Here is a 12140-nt window from a genome sequence, read left to right as displayed (position 1 = left end):
TCTTTAAATATATTATTCAACTATTATTTTGTAAGATGGGTGTCACGCCCCCCAGGGGTCAAACCTGCGATGGATCGATATCTAAATATTTTTATGAAACATGATTCTACATATCTGCCAAATGTGGTGCTTTTATCACAAACTGAACCATTATTATGCTTTGCCGCCCCAAAAAGTGTCCTGTTAAAGTGTTACGTTAAAGTGTTATGTTAAAGTTTTATGTTAAAGTGTTACGTTAAAGTGTTATATTAAAGTGTTACGTTAAAGTGTTACATTAAAGTGTTACGTTGAAGTGTTACCTTAAAGTGTTACGTTAAAGTGTTACGTTAAAGTGTTACGTTAAAGTGTTACGTTAAAGTGTTACATTAAAGTGTTACGTTTAAGTGTTACGTTAAAGTGTTATGTTAAAGTGTTACGTTAAAGTGTTACGTTAAAGTGTTACGTTAAAGTGTTATATTAAAGTGTTATATTAAAGTGTTACGTTAAAGTGTTATATTAAACTGTTATATTAAAGTGTTACGTTAAAGTGTTACATTAAAGTGTTACGTTGAAGTGTTACCTTAAAGTGTTACGTTAAAGTGTTACGTTAAAGTGTTACGTTAAAGTGTTACATTAAAGTGTTACGTTAAAGTGTTACATTAAAGTGTTACGTTTAAGTGTTACGTTAAAGTGTTATATTAAAGTGTTACGTTAAAGTGTTACGTTAAAGTGTTACGTTAAAGTGTTATATTAAAGTGTTATATTAAAGTGTTACGTTTAAGTGTTACGTTAAAGTGTTATATTAAAGTGTTACGTTAAAGTGTTACGTTAAAGTGTTACGTTAAAGTCTTACGTTAAAGTGTCATATTAAAGTGTCATATTAAAGTGTTACGTTAAAGTGTTACATTAAAGTGTTACGTTGAAGTGTTACGTTGAATTGTTACGTTAAAGTGTTACGTTAAAGTGTTACATTAAAGTGTTACGTTTAAGTGTTACGTTAAAGTGTTATATTAAAGTGTTACGTTTAAGTGTTACGTTAAAGTGTTACGTTAAAGTGTTACGTTAAAGTGTTACGTTAAAGTGTTACGTTAAAGTGTTATATTAAAGTGTTACGTTTAAGTGTTACGTTAAAGTGTCATATTAAAGTGTTACGTTAAAGTGTTACGTTAAAGTGTTACGTTAAAGTGTTATATTAAAGTGTTATATTAAAGTGTTACGTTTAAGTGTTACGTTAAAGTGTTACGTTAAAGTGTTACGTTAAAGTGTTATATTAAAGTGTTATATTAAAGTGTTACGTTAAAGTGTTACATTAAAGTGTTACGTTGAAGTGTTACGTTTAAGTGTTACGTTAAAGTGTTATATTAAAGTGTTACGTTTAAGTGTTACGTTAAAGTGTTACGTTAAAGTGTTACGTTAAAGTGTTATATTAAAGTGTTACGTTAAAGTGTTACATTAAAGTGTTACGTTGAAGTGTTACGTTTAAGTGTTACGTTAAAGTGTTATATTAAAGTGTTACGTTTAAGTGTTACGTTAAAGTGTTACGTTAAAGTGTTACGTTAAAGTGTTATATTAAAGTGTTATATTAAAGTGTTACGTTAAAGTGTTACATTAAAGTGTTACGTTGAAGTGTTACGTTAAAGTGTTACGTTAAAGTGTTATATTAAAGTGTTATATTAAAGTGTTACGTTAAAGTGTTATATTAAAGTGTTACGTTTAAGTGTTACATTAAAGTGTTACGTTAAAGTGTTATATTAAAGTGTTATATTAAAGTGTTACGTTTAAGTGTTACGTTAAAGTGTTACATTAAAGTGTTACGTTAAAGTGTTACGTTAAAGTGTTACGTTTAAGTGTTATGTTAAAGTGTTACGTTAAAGTGTTATATTAAAGTGTTATATTAAAGTGTTACGTTAAAGTGTTACGTTAAAGTGTTACGTTAAAGTGTTACGTTGAATTGTTACGTTAAAGTGTTATGTTAAAGTGTTACATTAAAGTGTTACGTTGAATTGTTACGTTAAAGTGTTATGTTAAAGTGTTATATTAAAGTGTTACGTTAAAGTGTTACGTTAAAGTGTTACGTTAAAGTGTTACGTTAAAATGTTACGTATGGTTAAGTGTTAAAGTATTAAAAGTGTTAAAAGGTAAAAAGGTGAAAAAGAGAAGAGGATAAGTGCAACAATCAGATATGTATCCATTGATCTCCCCCAAGGTAGTCCCCACCCCTAGGGCCACCAAGTCAACAGTGTTACGTTAAAATAAGTTAGTTAAATAAGAAGAAGTTGTATCCATACCTCTCCAGAGAGAACGTAGACCCCTGCCCCCAGGGTACTCCCCACCCCTAGGGCCACCAGGTCCAGGGTGGTCAGACAACGGTTGAAAGTGGACTCCTCTCCCTCGGGCTCCAGAGGTTTTCTCCTGGACAGGCTCCGTACAAAGGAGCTCAATGAGTGGCAGGTCATCCTTCTACTGGGGTCAGGGGTCAGGGGTTGGGGGAGGAAGAGAGGGGGGATGTAATGAGAGAAGGTAGAGCGAGAAAAGGGATCAGTGAGGGGGGAGTGAGCGAGAGAGAGAGAGAGAGAGAGAGGAAGAGATAGAGAGGGAGTGAGAGAAAGAGATAGAGAGGGAGTGAGAGAAAGAGAGAGAGTGAGAGAGAGAGAGGAAGAGATAGAGAGAGAGTGAGAGAAAGAGAGAGAGAGAGAGAGAGAGAGAGAGAGAGAGAGAGAGAGAGTGAGAGAGAGAGAGAGAGAGAGAGAGAGAGAGAGAGAGAGAGAGAGAGAGAGAGAGAGAGAGAGAGAGAGAGAGAGAGAGAGAGAGAGAGAGAGAGAGGATGGATGGATGAGTGAACATGTCGGTGAATAATTGTCAGATCACCCCTCACACTGAATCATTCCTGATGTTCAAGAACATTACTTTCTAATAATTTAGCTGTTCAAAAGCTACATTGAAGAAAATAAACACTGGAAATCAATTTTAAACTGTCTGTCTTTACCACATAGTTAATGACATAAAAAAAAATACCTCAAAGTATTTGAAAGATCAGAAGTATAATATCAGAAACATTATTAATAACCTTTATCAGTTTCCATGTATTTCATGAAGTCTTCTATAGACTACCGTGCTCTTTGTAAATCTCCTGTAAAATCTATAAGCTACTTTATGGACTGTCCCTATCAGTAACATTCTTACGCGAGGCACGGTAAATTCAAAAGTCCACCACCACTGAGTGACAACCTTGCATTCTTCTTTTAAAAAAACACCAAAATCACTGTCATTAATCTACCAAAGAATAAATATGTATTTGTTTGTCTGCTTACCTGTCTGTGAGTGATTCCCTGCTGCAGAGCTGTGCTGTGTGTTTAGGAGAGACAATTGATAGTGTCTGTTATTCCTTCCTTCAATCACTTAATTATTTTATGCCTCCTTCTTTTTATCAGCTGCCTGACAGAAGATTGCTGATGCTTGTCCCTTTTCTCCTGATGCCCTTGGTATCTATAACTACACCCAAACCTGCTCCATGACTCTGACTTTTACACAACTACTAATAACTAACCACACACAAATATATAGCCAAAACGTCACTTTACAACTTTTTTATCCATCGGATAAACCTAAATGAGTCAAGTATGTAATAAGGAAATATTTACAGTATGTCATGTAAATACATGTTAATTAAACATATATGTCATATAAAAAACATGTAGTAGGAATGTAATATCTAATAACAGGTGTGCGAGTCAATAGAATGTGTACTCACCTTACGATAGAAGTTTCATGTTGTCATGTGTTCTGAGATGGAACATTGAGAATCAGAGACATTCCATTCTGCTCTCTCTCTCGTTCTCTCTCTCTTGTTCTCTCTCTCTTGTTCTCTCTCTGTTGTTCTCTCTCTCTCTCTCTCTCTCTCTCTCTCTCTCTCTCTCTCGTTCTCTCTCTTGTTCTCTCTCTCGTTCTCTCTCTCGTTCTCTCTCTCGTTCTCTCTCTCTCTCTCTCTCTCTCTCTCTCTCTCTCTCTCTCTCTCTCTCTCTCTCTCTCTCTCTCTCTCTCTCTCTCTCTCTCTCTGTCCTCTCTCTCTCTCTCTCTCTCTCTCTCTCTCTCTCTCTCTCTCTCTCTCTCTCTGTCTCTCTCTCTCTCTCTCTCTCTCTCTCTCTCTCTCTCTCTCTCTCTCTCTCTCTCTCTCTCTCTCTCTCTCTCTCTCTCTCTCTCTCTCTCTCTCTCTCTCTCTCTACTGGGTGTTCTGTACGGTCACCACTCGCTGCTTCCTTACATTGGAGGGGACAGAAACAGAGGGGGGAAGAATGAACCAGGGAATGATCCGCTAGCTAAATGCCTCTATCTCGAAGGAGAATATAGACAGTGGGGTCTGAAATGATTGACACCCTTGATAAAGTTGAGCAGAAATGACTGTATAAAATAAATATTTCAAATACTGAGCTATGTTGTATGCTCCAACTTTTTTGGAAATTATATTATTTTATACTAATGCAATTGCTCAGAGAAAGAGATCTTGTTTAACACGTAACATTTTGTTTCTTCTAAAGGTAGGGGTCAAAAGCTCACTTTGCGAGAATAACTGCGCTGAGCCTTTTTCTCAAATGGAACATTGAGAATCAGAGACATTCCATTCTGCTCTCTCTCTCTCGTTCTCTCTCTCTTGTTCTCTCTCTGTTGTTTTATGAGATTGGAGAACACATTGGGAGGGATCTTAGACCATTCAAACCACAGGTTTTCAATGGGTTTCAAGTCCAGAGACTGAGATGGCCATTGCAAAATGTTGATTTTGTGGCCAATTCATTATTTATTTGTGGATAATGTTGTTTACTTGGTGTTATTGTCTTGCTGGAAGATCCACTTGCGGCCAAGTTTCAGCCTACTGGCAGAGGAAACCAGGTCTTTGTCTAAAATGTGCTGGTAGGGGAGAGTGGGGTACGTTGAGCCAGCATCACTCCGTCAAGGGAAATATAATATTATTTCTAACAAAGATATCTACATATATTTCAGGATGTTGTGTATCCCTGGAAATAATCAGAGTTCATGTAAACATTACAGTTCTGAAAACATAACTTGCCCAAAAAAATAGGTATTTTTGTACAGCTTACCCTGGGTATGGTGTAAGTTGAGCTGTGGGAGAAGGGTACGTTTAGCCTCCTACACATTTCTGTACTGAATTAAATATTACCACTACCTTTTTAAAACCATGTCTATCTTTATTTCCCAAATACAATTCAACACAATCACAATGACTTTTTTTTGTCTTTTAATAATTGTAAGCTTCTTTTAACACAGGCTTCGCACCTAACAAACACGTTGTATTTTTTTTTTCACACTATTAAAGGGGCAGTTGCTACATCCATTTTTCGACTTAAATTGAATTATATGTAACCATTGAGTCTTAAAGAGTAGAACTTGTAAAAGCCACATGAGCTTTAGTTTCGACTCATCAGAACCCAAAATAGGAGCCTGGTCTGTAAACAAAGTAAATGTAGCCTAAAAACATGGTTAAAACGATCATTTTGACATTATGGATGGTCAGTCTTTTCATCAATAGCTCTGTCTAAGAATTTGAGAGTGGTAAAAATTTCTCCAGCCCCATTCCTCAGCTTTTCCCCGAAACAGGGGTGGGGAAGCGCTTTGTTATTGTTTCTAACTGCAGATTGCCGCTTTAACGTAGACCAGGCCCTGTTGTTACTTCATATCCCAGCGATAACGCCTTGCATTATGCCTGGGAAGAAAACACTTCAATTTACTCAACTTGCCATTGGCTTAACCCCATAGCCATTGGCTCAACTTTCCCCAAGTACACTTGCAAAATTTCAAGTAAATTCCCTGGTCTTCCAGAAATCCTCGTTGGAGGATTCTGGATTTGCTGCTTATTGTTTCCTGATATCCTGAAAACATCCAACCGGGATTTTGGAAAACCAGGTAATTTATTGAAAGTTCCAGGAATTTTTCAACCCTAACCCCAAGGCAAACATTTAGACTATCTTAGCCCACACAGCTACAAGGATGCACTTTCAAGCTAGATTTAAGACCTCATAAAGAAGCTTATAGAGACCCCAAGTGATGTTTAGAACAATATTTAAATTATCTACTTTGGTTTAGATACAAGCATCATGAAACCTCTAACGCAGTAAATTAATTTGACTTGGTGAAAATCTGTTTTTTTGGACTTGCTAAACTTTTTCCATGTGGTTTCTTCCTTCACAGACTACATGAAATGATGACCTCTTCCTAAATATTTGGTCAAATTATTAGCTTTGTGTATGGTTTCCTAGAAACAAGGGTGGCTCAACTTACCCCTTTGGGTCAACTTACCCAACTCTCCCCTGCTGGATAAAGTTGATGATGCCATTGACCTTAACAAAGGGCCCCAGGACCAGTGGAAGCAAATTAGTCCCATAACATTAAAGAGCCACATTCTACAGTAGGTGTGGGGTTATTTTCTGCTTATACATTATATAATTTTGATGCCAAACCCACCACTGGTGTGTGTGGCCAAAGAGATCTATTGTCATGTCATCTGAAAAAAAAAGTGCCAACGCCGTTTAGCAAACTCCAGGCGTTTACATTTGTTGGATGACATGAAAATAGAGTTCTTTGACCAGGCACACCAATGGTGGGTTTGCCAATCGAAATGAGAATGCATGAGCAGAAAAGAACCCCATACTTACTGTAAAATACGGTGGTGTCTCTCTGATGTTATACGGTGGTGGCCCTTGTTAAAAGGTAAACGGCATCATGAATTTGATCCAGTACCAGGACATTTTTGCTAAAAACCTGGCTGCCTCTGTCAGCAAGCTGAAACTTGGCCACAAGTGGATCTTCCAGTAAGACAATGACCCCAAGCACCACATCAAAATCCACAAAGAACTGTTCAATTGGCTACAAAATCAACATTTTGCATTGGCCATCTCAGTCTCTAGACATTAAACTTATTGAAAACCTGTGGTTTGAATTGAAGAGGGCAGTCCATAAGCGCAGACAAAGGATATCAAGGATCTGGAAGGATTCTGTATAGAGGAATGGTCTAAGATCCCTGCCAATGTGTTCTCCAACTCATAAAACCTTTTAGAAAAAGGCTCAGTGACATTATCCTCCCAAGGTGAGGTATTGAAAGGTATTGAAAACAGGGGTGTCAATATTTTCAACCCCTACTTTGAGAAACAAAAATAGTACTTGCTAAACAAAATCTCTTTCTCTGAGCAATTGTATTAGTATAAAATAATATAATTTCCCAAAAAATTATAGCATACAATATACAGGTAACTGCCAAAATAAAGGAAACCCCAACATAAAGCATCTTAAAAGGGCGTTGGGCCACCACGAGCCAGAACAGCTTCAATGCACCCTGGCGTATGTCACGCCCTGACTCTGGCTCTGGGGACCCCTGACCCCTGTCCCCTGACCCTGACTCTGGGGACTTGTATTTGTTGAGTCAGGGTGTGTATCTTCTGTGTTGGGTTTGCTAGTTTGTTTTCTATGTTTTAGATCTAGAATGGGTAGATCTATGTTGGCCAGGGTGGTTCCCAATCAGAGGCAGCTGTAGCTCGTTGTCTCTGATTGGGGACCATACTTAGACAGCCCGTTTGGCATCTGTTAGTTGTGGGACCTTGTTCCGTGTGAGGTATGTTATTTGTCTACCTTGGACGTCACGTTTCGGTTGTTGTTTTTGTCGTGTTGTTTATTCGTTAATAAACATGTATGCTTATCACGCTGCGCCTTGGTCCGTCTCGTTCGTAAACGACCGTGACAGCGTAGATTCTACAAGTGTCTGGAACTCTATTGGAGGGATGCGACACCGTTCTCCCAGGAGAAATTCCATAATTTTATGTTTTGTTGATGCTGGTGGAAAACTCTGTCTTAGGAGCCATTCCAGAATCTCCCATAAGTGTTGAATTGGGTTGAGATCTGGTGACTGAGACGGCCATGGCATAGGGCTTACATTGTTTTCATGCTCATCAAACCATTCAGTGACCACTCGTGCCCTGTGGATGGTGGCATTGTCATCCTACGGGGGCATAGCCACGGTAGCCAAAATAATGGCCTGCCCAGCATTTTCATACATGACCCTAAGCATGTTAATTAACTCAGGAATCACACCTGTGTGGAAGCACCTGCTTTCAATACACTTTGTATCCCTCATTTACTCAAGTGTTCCCATTATTTTGGCACTACTGTAGCTAAGCATCTGAATTGTTAATTTTCTACAGTCATTTTTGCTCATCTTTATCAAGGGGGTCAATCATTTTCGGACCCCACTGTAGCTGTCTGTCCACATAGTTACTTTCTCAGCCCACACCACGACACACCCTGCATTGTTCCCTATCATCTCATTTAGGTCCCAGACGACTCTGGGGACAAGGTTATGTTTTTCTCTGCAATTTAGTTCCTAGACAGCTCTCTGTCAACAGCTGACAGGCAGCCCTTACTATCAACCCAGACAGATAATGTCAAAGTAATCACTATTAACTGATAGATAAAGTCATAATTATCCCTATCGGTCTTGTTAGCTAGATAATTAAGATGAGAGAGAGAGAGAGACAGAGAGAGAGAGAGAGAGAGAAGGGGACAAAGCCGCTTTCATGGCTTATAACCCTGGTTCAGGCTGCACACTTGCTCTTTGTGACTGTGGGGTTGTTTAGTTTTCTTTCCCCCTGAGCCTCCTCTCGTCTCCCATAAAGGGACTTCAGCCAACCCTAATCCCTCCTGGCGTCCACCTCCCTACCCAGGCATGGACTGGGACCAGAAATCAGCCCGGGCATTTACATTTAGCAGACGCTCTTATCCAGAGCGATTTACAGGAACAATTAGGGTTAAGTGCCTTGCTTAAGGGCACATCGACAGATTTTTCACCTAGTCAGCTCGGGGATTAGAACCAACGACCTTTCGGTTACTGGCACAACGCTCTTACCCACTAAGCTACCTGCCGCCTTTACATTTCTAACACACCAGCCCATTTTTCTGATGCCTCTATTATTAGCCAAATAATGATAATTCTGCCCACTGGGCTAAAGATTGACCAGCCCATCTGGCATTTTTCCGAACTGCCCTATGGCCAACTCCGTTTCTGGCCTGCCTGCCCCAGTACACGACCAATCTCATCATGGTTCAGGCCTCCTGCCCCAGGGCGCCCTATCTGCACATCTCAATAACACAGATAAGTTCTTCAGAGTGCCGGTAATGAAATACAGCCTGCTTCTGTAGAATAGAACAGTCATGCTCTCGCTCTCTCACACACACACACACACACACACACACACACACACACACACACACACACACTGCTGCTGTGAAACAGAACACTCATGCTCTCACTTTTGACCTGCTTCCTGTGGACCCTGGTCAAAAGTAGTGCACTATAAAGGCAATAGGGTGTTATTTGAGTCTTAACCAGGTTAGAATCATGTCACTTCCCTGACAGTGGGTTTTAACATGGAGTGACATGTGACAAGTCAACCTGACAGAATGCACACACCAAAAAATGCATTCAGGCAGGAAATATCCCAAATCACTCTTCCTAGACTCTCTGTCTTTCTCTTCCTAGCAAACACCATTCTATAAATCCATCATTTGAATAGATTCTTTACCTTGTCTCAAGTTCACCCAGACCAAGACTGCTGTTTAATGGTTGTTGTTGTTTATCCCGAGTGGACGGACAAATATATCCGCTGTCTGTGTTTACTCTGATGAGGGCAAAGTGATTTTTTTACAGCCATATATACAAGGTCGGGTTGTGTGACCCTCTTACTCACTAGATTTAGCGACAGAGTAGCCTTTCTGACTGGCTGTCATCAGAGTAAACACAGACAGCGGATATATTTATCCGTCCACTCGGGATAAACAACAACAACCATTAAACAGCAGTCTTGGTCTGGGTGAACTTGAGACAAGGTAAAGAATCTATTCAAATGATGGATTTATAGAATGGTGTTTGCTAGGAAGAGAAAGACAGAGAGTCTAGGAAGAGTGATTTGGCATGACGTCCTCATTATAACACACAGGTTACGTCCTAAATGGCACCCTATTCCCTATGTAGTGCACTACTTTTGACCAGAGCCCTATGGGCTAATGCACTACATAGGGAATAGGGTGCGATTTGGGACAAAACCACAGTCAGGATGACAGGGTGAGAACTGTGAACAAAATCCCATGCTGAATGTCAGAAATGCTTTTGTGTTGTACTCTCTGCTCTTTAGGTTATTGGTTGGACCCACATACTGTCACACGGGAACATAAATGTTATTGATAAAAAGTGCGACTTTTGTTTTGGGGATGTGTTGTGACTTTGAGATGGAGATGATCCAGTTGAGATACAGAGATGTGAGGATGGGAACTCATATCTGTCAAGGAATCTGATGAGATCTTCTATGTAATGCAGTTCTGAAGCAACAGAGAGCAGTATATCAAATCAAAGTTTATTGGTCGCGTACACAATTTTGCAGATGTTATCGCAGGTGCACCGAAATGCTTATGTTTTTAGCTCCAACAGTGCAGTAATATCTAGCAATACAATAACCAAAAACGTTTTTAAAAAGCAAGAAATTAAGCAATATCAGAACGAGCAATGTCAGAGAATATATACTGAACAAAAATATAAACGCAACATTTTCAACAATTTTGCTGAGTTACAGTTCATAAATGGAAATAAGTAATTTCAAAGAAATTCATTTGGTCCTAATCTATGGATTTCATGACAGGGCAGGGGCGCAACCATGGGTGGACCTGGGAGGGCATGGGCCCACCCACTTGGGAGCCAGGCCCAGCCAGAATGAGTTTTTCCCCACAAACTTGATGATTGAGACGTGGGTAGCTACGCAGTCATCGGTGTACAAGGAGTTCAGGAGGGGGCTGAACACTCACCCCTGTGGCCCCCCGGTTTTTGGTTTGGATGAGTTCTAATCGCCACAGTGGGAACAACGTCCTCTATGCACTTCCTGATGAACCCAGTCACAGAGTCCGTGTATATGTTGATACTATTCCCAGAGGTGACCCAGAACATTTCCCAGTCCGGGTGATCAAAACAGTCTTGAAGCATAGATTCCTATCGGTCAGATCGACTTTGAACAGTCCTTATCACAGGTGTTTCTAGTTTAAGTTTCTGCCTATAGGCGGGGAGGAGCAGCGTGATCTGATTTGCCGAAGGGAGGGCGGGGGAGGGCCTTGTAGCTGTCCCAGAAGGGAGAGTAACAATGGTCAAGCGTTGTTCTCTTTGTGTGTAGCGCAGGAGATGTGTTTCCCTCAGATTTCCTTTATTAGTCCCCAGCTACAATAAATGCAGCCTCAGGATATGCGGTTTCCAGTTTGCACAAAGTCCAGTGTAGTTCTTTGAGAGGCGTCACACATGGCAGTGACAACCTAAGAAAATTATCTCGGGAGGTAATGTGGTTGGCAGTTGATGGTGAGGTGTTCCAGAATGAGAGAAAAAAAGGACATGAGCAGCCCCACAATCGCACCATGAGTTGTTAACCATGAGACTAACCCTTATACCTTTTGTTTTCCAGGAGAGTTCTTTCTTCCTGTCCACACGATGAACGGAGAACCCCGCTGGCTGTATGGACGGGGACAATATATCCTGAGAGAGAGCCATGATTCCGTAACACAGAGTATGTTACAGTCCCTTATGTCTCTCTGAAAGGGGATCCTCGTCCATTGTATTGTCCAGAGACTGAACGTTAGCGAGTAATGTACTCGGAAACGGTGGATGGTTTGGGCGCTGCCTGAGTTTTGGTGTACCACCCAGGATGAATGGGGCTGCCTCGGGAAGTCCAAACAAAGGATCCAGGTCAGGTGGTAGTCGAGGTAGCTAGCTTGCTTAACATTGACATATGGTCAAACTAGCTACATTCTCCATATTGATAAGGTTGTAATTGTCAAAAACTGATTTGTTGTCATCTTTTGGTTGAAAAGGTAAAATGTCAGTGGTGAAACGTTACCAGTCTGCAACTCGGGTAACAACATTTTTTCAGAGTTTCCCACTTGTGATTCCGACTTGGAGGGTCGTTCAAGTGAAATTTCCCACTGGGAACTTGGAGCTTCCGATAACTCCAATAGCACGTGAACGCAGCAAGTGTGTGTCCAAACGGATCGAAAGGGAGGGGGGCTTTGGCTGAGAGTTTCCTTTTGCAAGGGTGGAGACTTTTTGCCAGAACTCTCTATTTCTAACACAA

At 40.2% G+C, this 12140-nt stretch overlaps 1 protein-coding gene across 2 annotated transcripts in view; it reads right to left on the bottom strand.

The window, feature by feature from the left end:
* LOC121538526 (cationic amino acid transporter 2) overlaps positions 1 to 3809 on the bottom strand; it is a 17841-nt gene extending 14032 nt beyond the window's left edge. Inside the window, exons 1-3 of one of the 2 annotated variants that reach the window (XM_041846646.1) lie at positions 3731 to 3809; positions 3291 to 3324; positions 2268 to 2442 (exon numbers count right to left, since the gene is read on the bottom strand). In XM_041846646.1, coding sequence (XP_041702580.1) covers positions 2268 to 2435 — 168 coding nt within the window. In that variant the 5' untranslated portion in view covers positions 2436 to 2442; positions 3291 to 3324; positions 3731 to 3809. Of the gene's footprint in view, positions 1 to 2267; positions 2443 to 3290; positions 3366 to 3730 lie in introns of those variants that run through there. The other variant, XM_041846655.1, reaches the window with a different exon arrangement.
* Positions 3810 to 12140: the final 8331 nt, after the last annotated feature.

This window comes from Coregonus clupeaformis, chromosome 3 (assembly GCF_020615455.1).
Source record: "Coregonus clupeaformis isolate EN_2021a chromosome 3, ASM2061545v1, whole genome shotgun sequence".
Classification (NCBI taxonomy): Eukaryota; Metazoa; Chordata; class Actinopteri; order Salmoniformes; family Salmonidae; genus Coregonus; species Coregonus clupeaformis.
The sequence above is the reverse complement of the archived record's forward strand: the minus strand, read 5'-3'. Positions and strand labels throughout refer to the sequence as shown.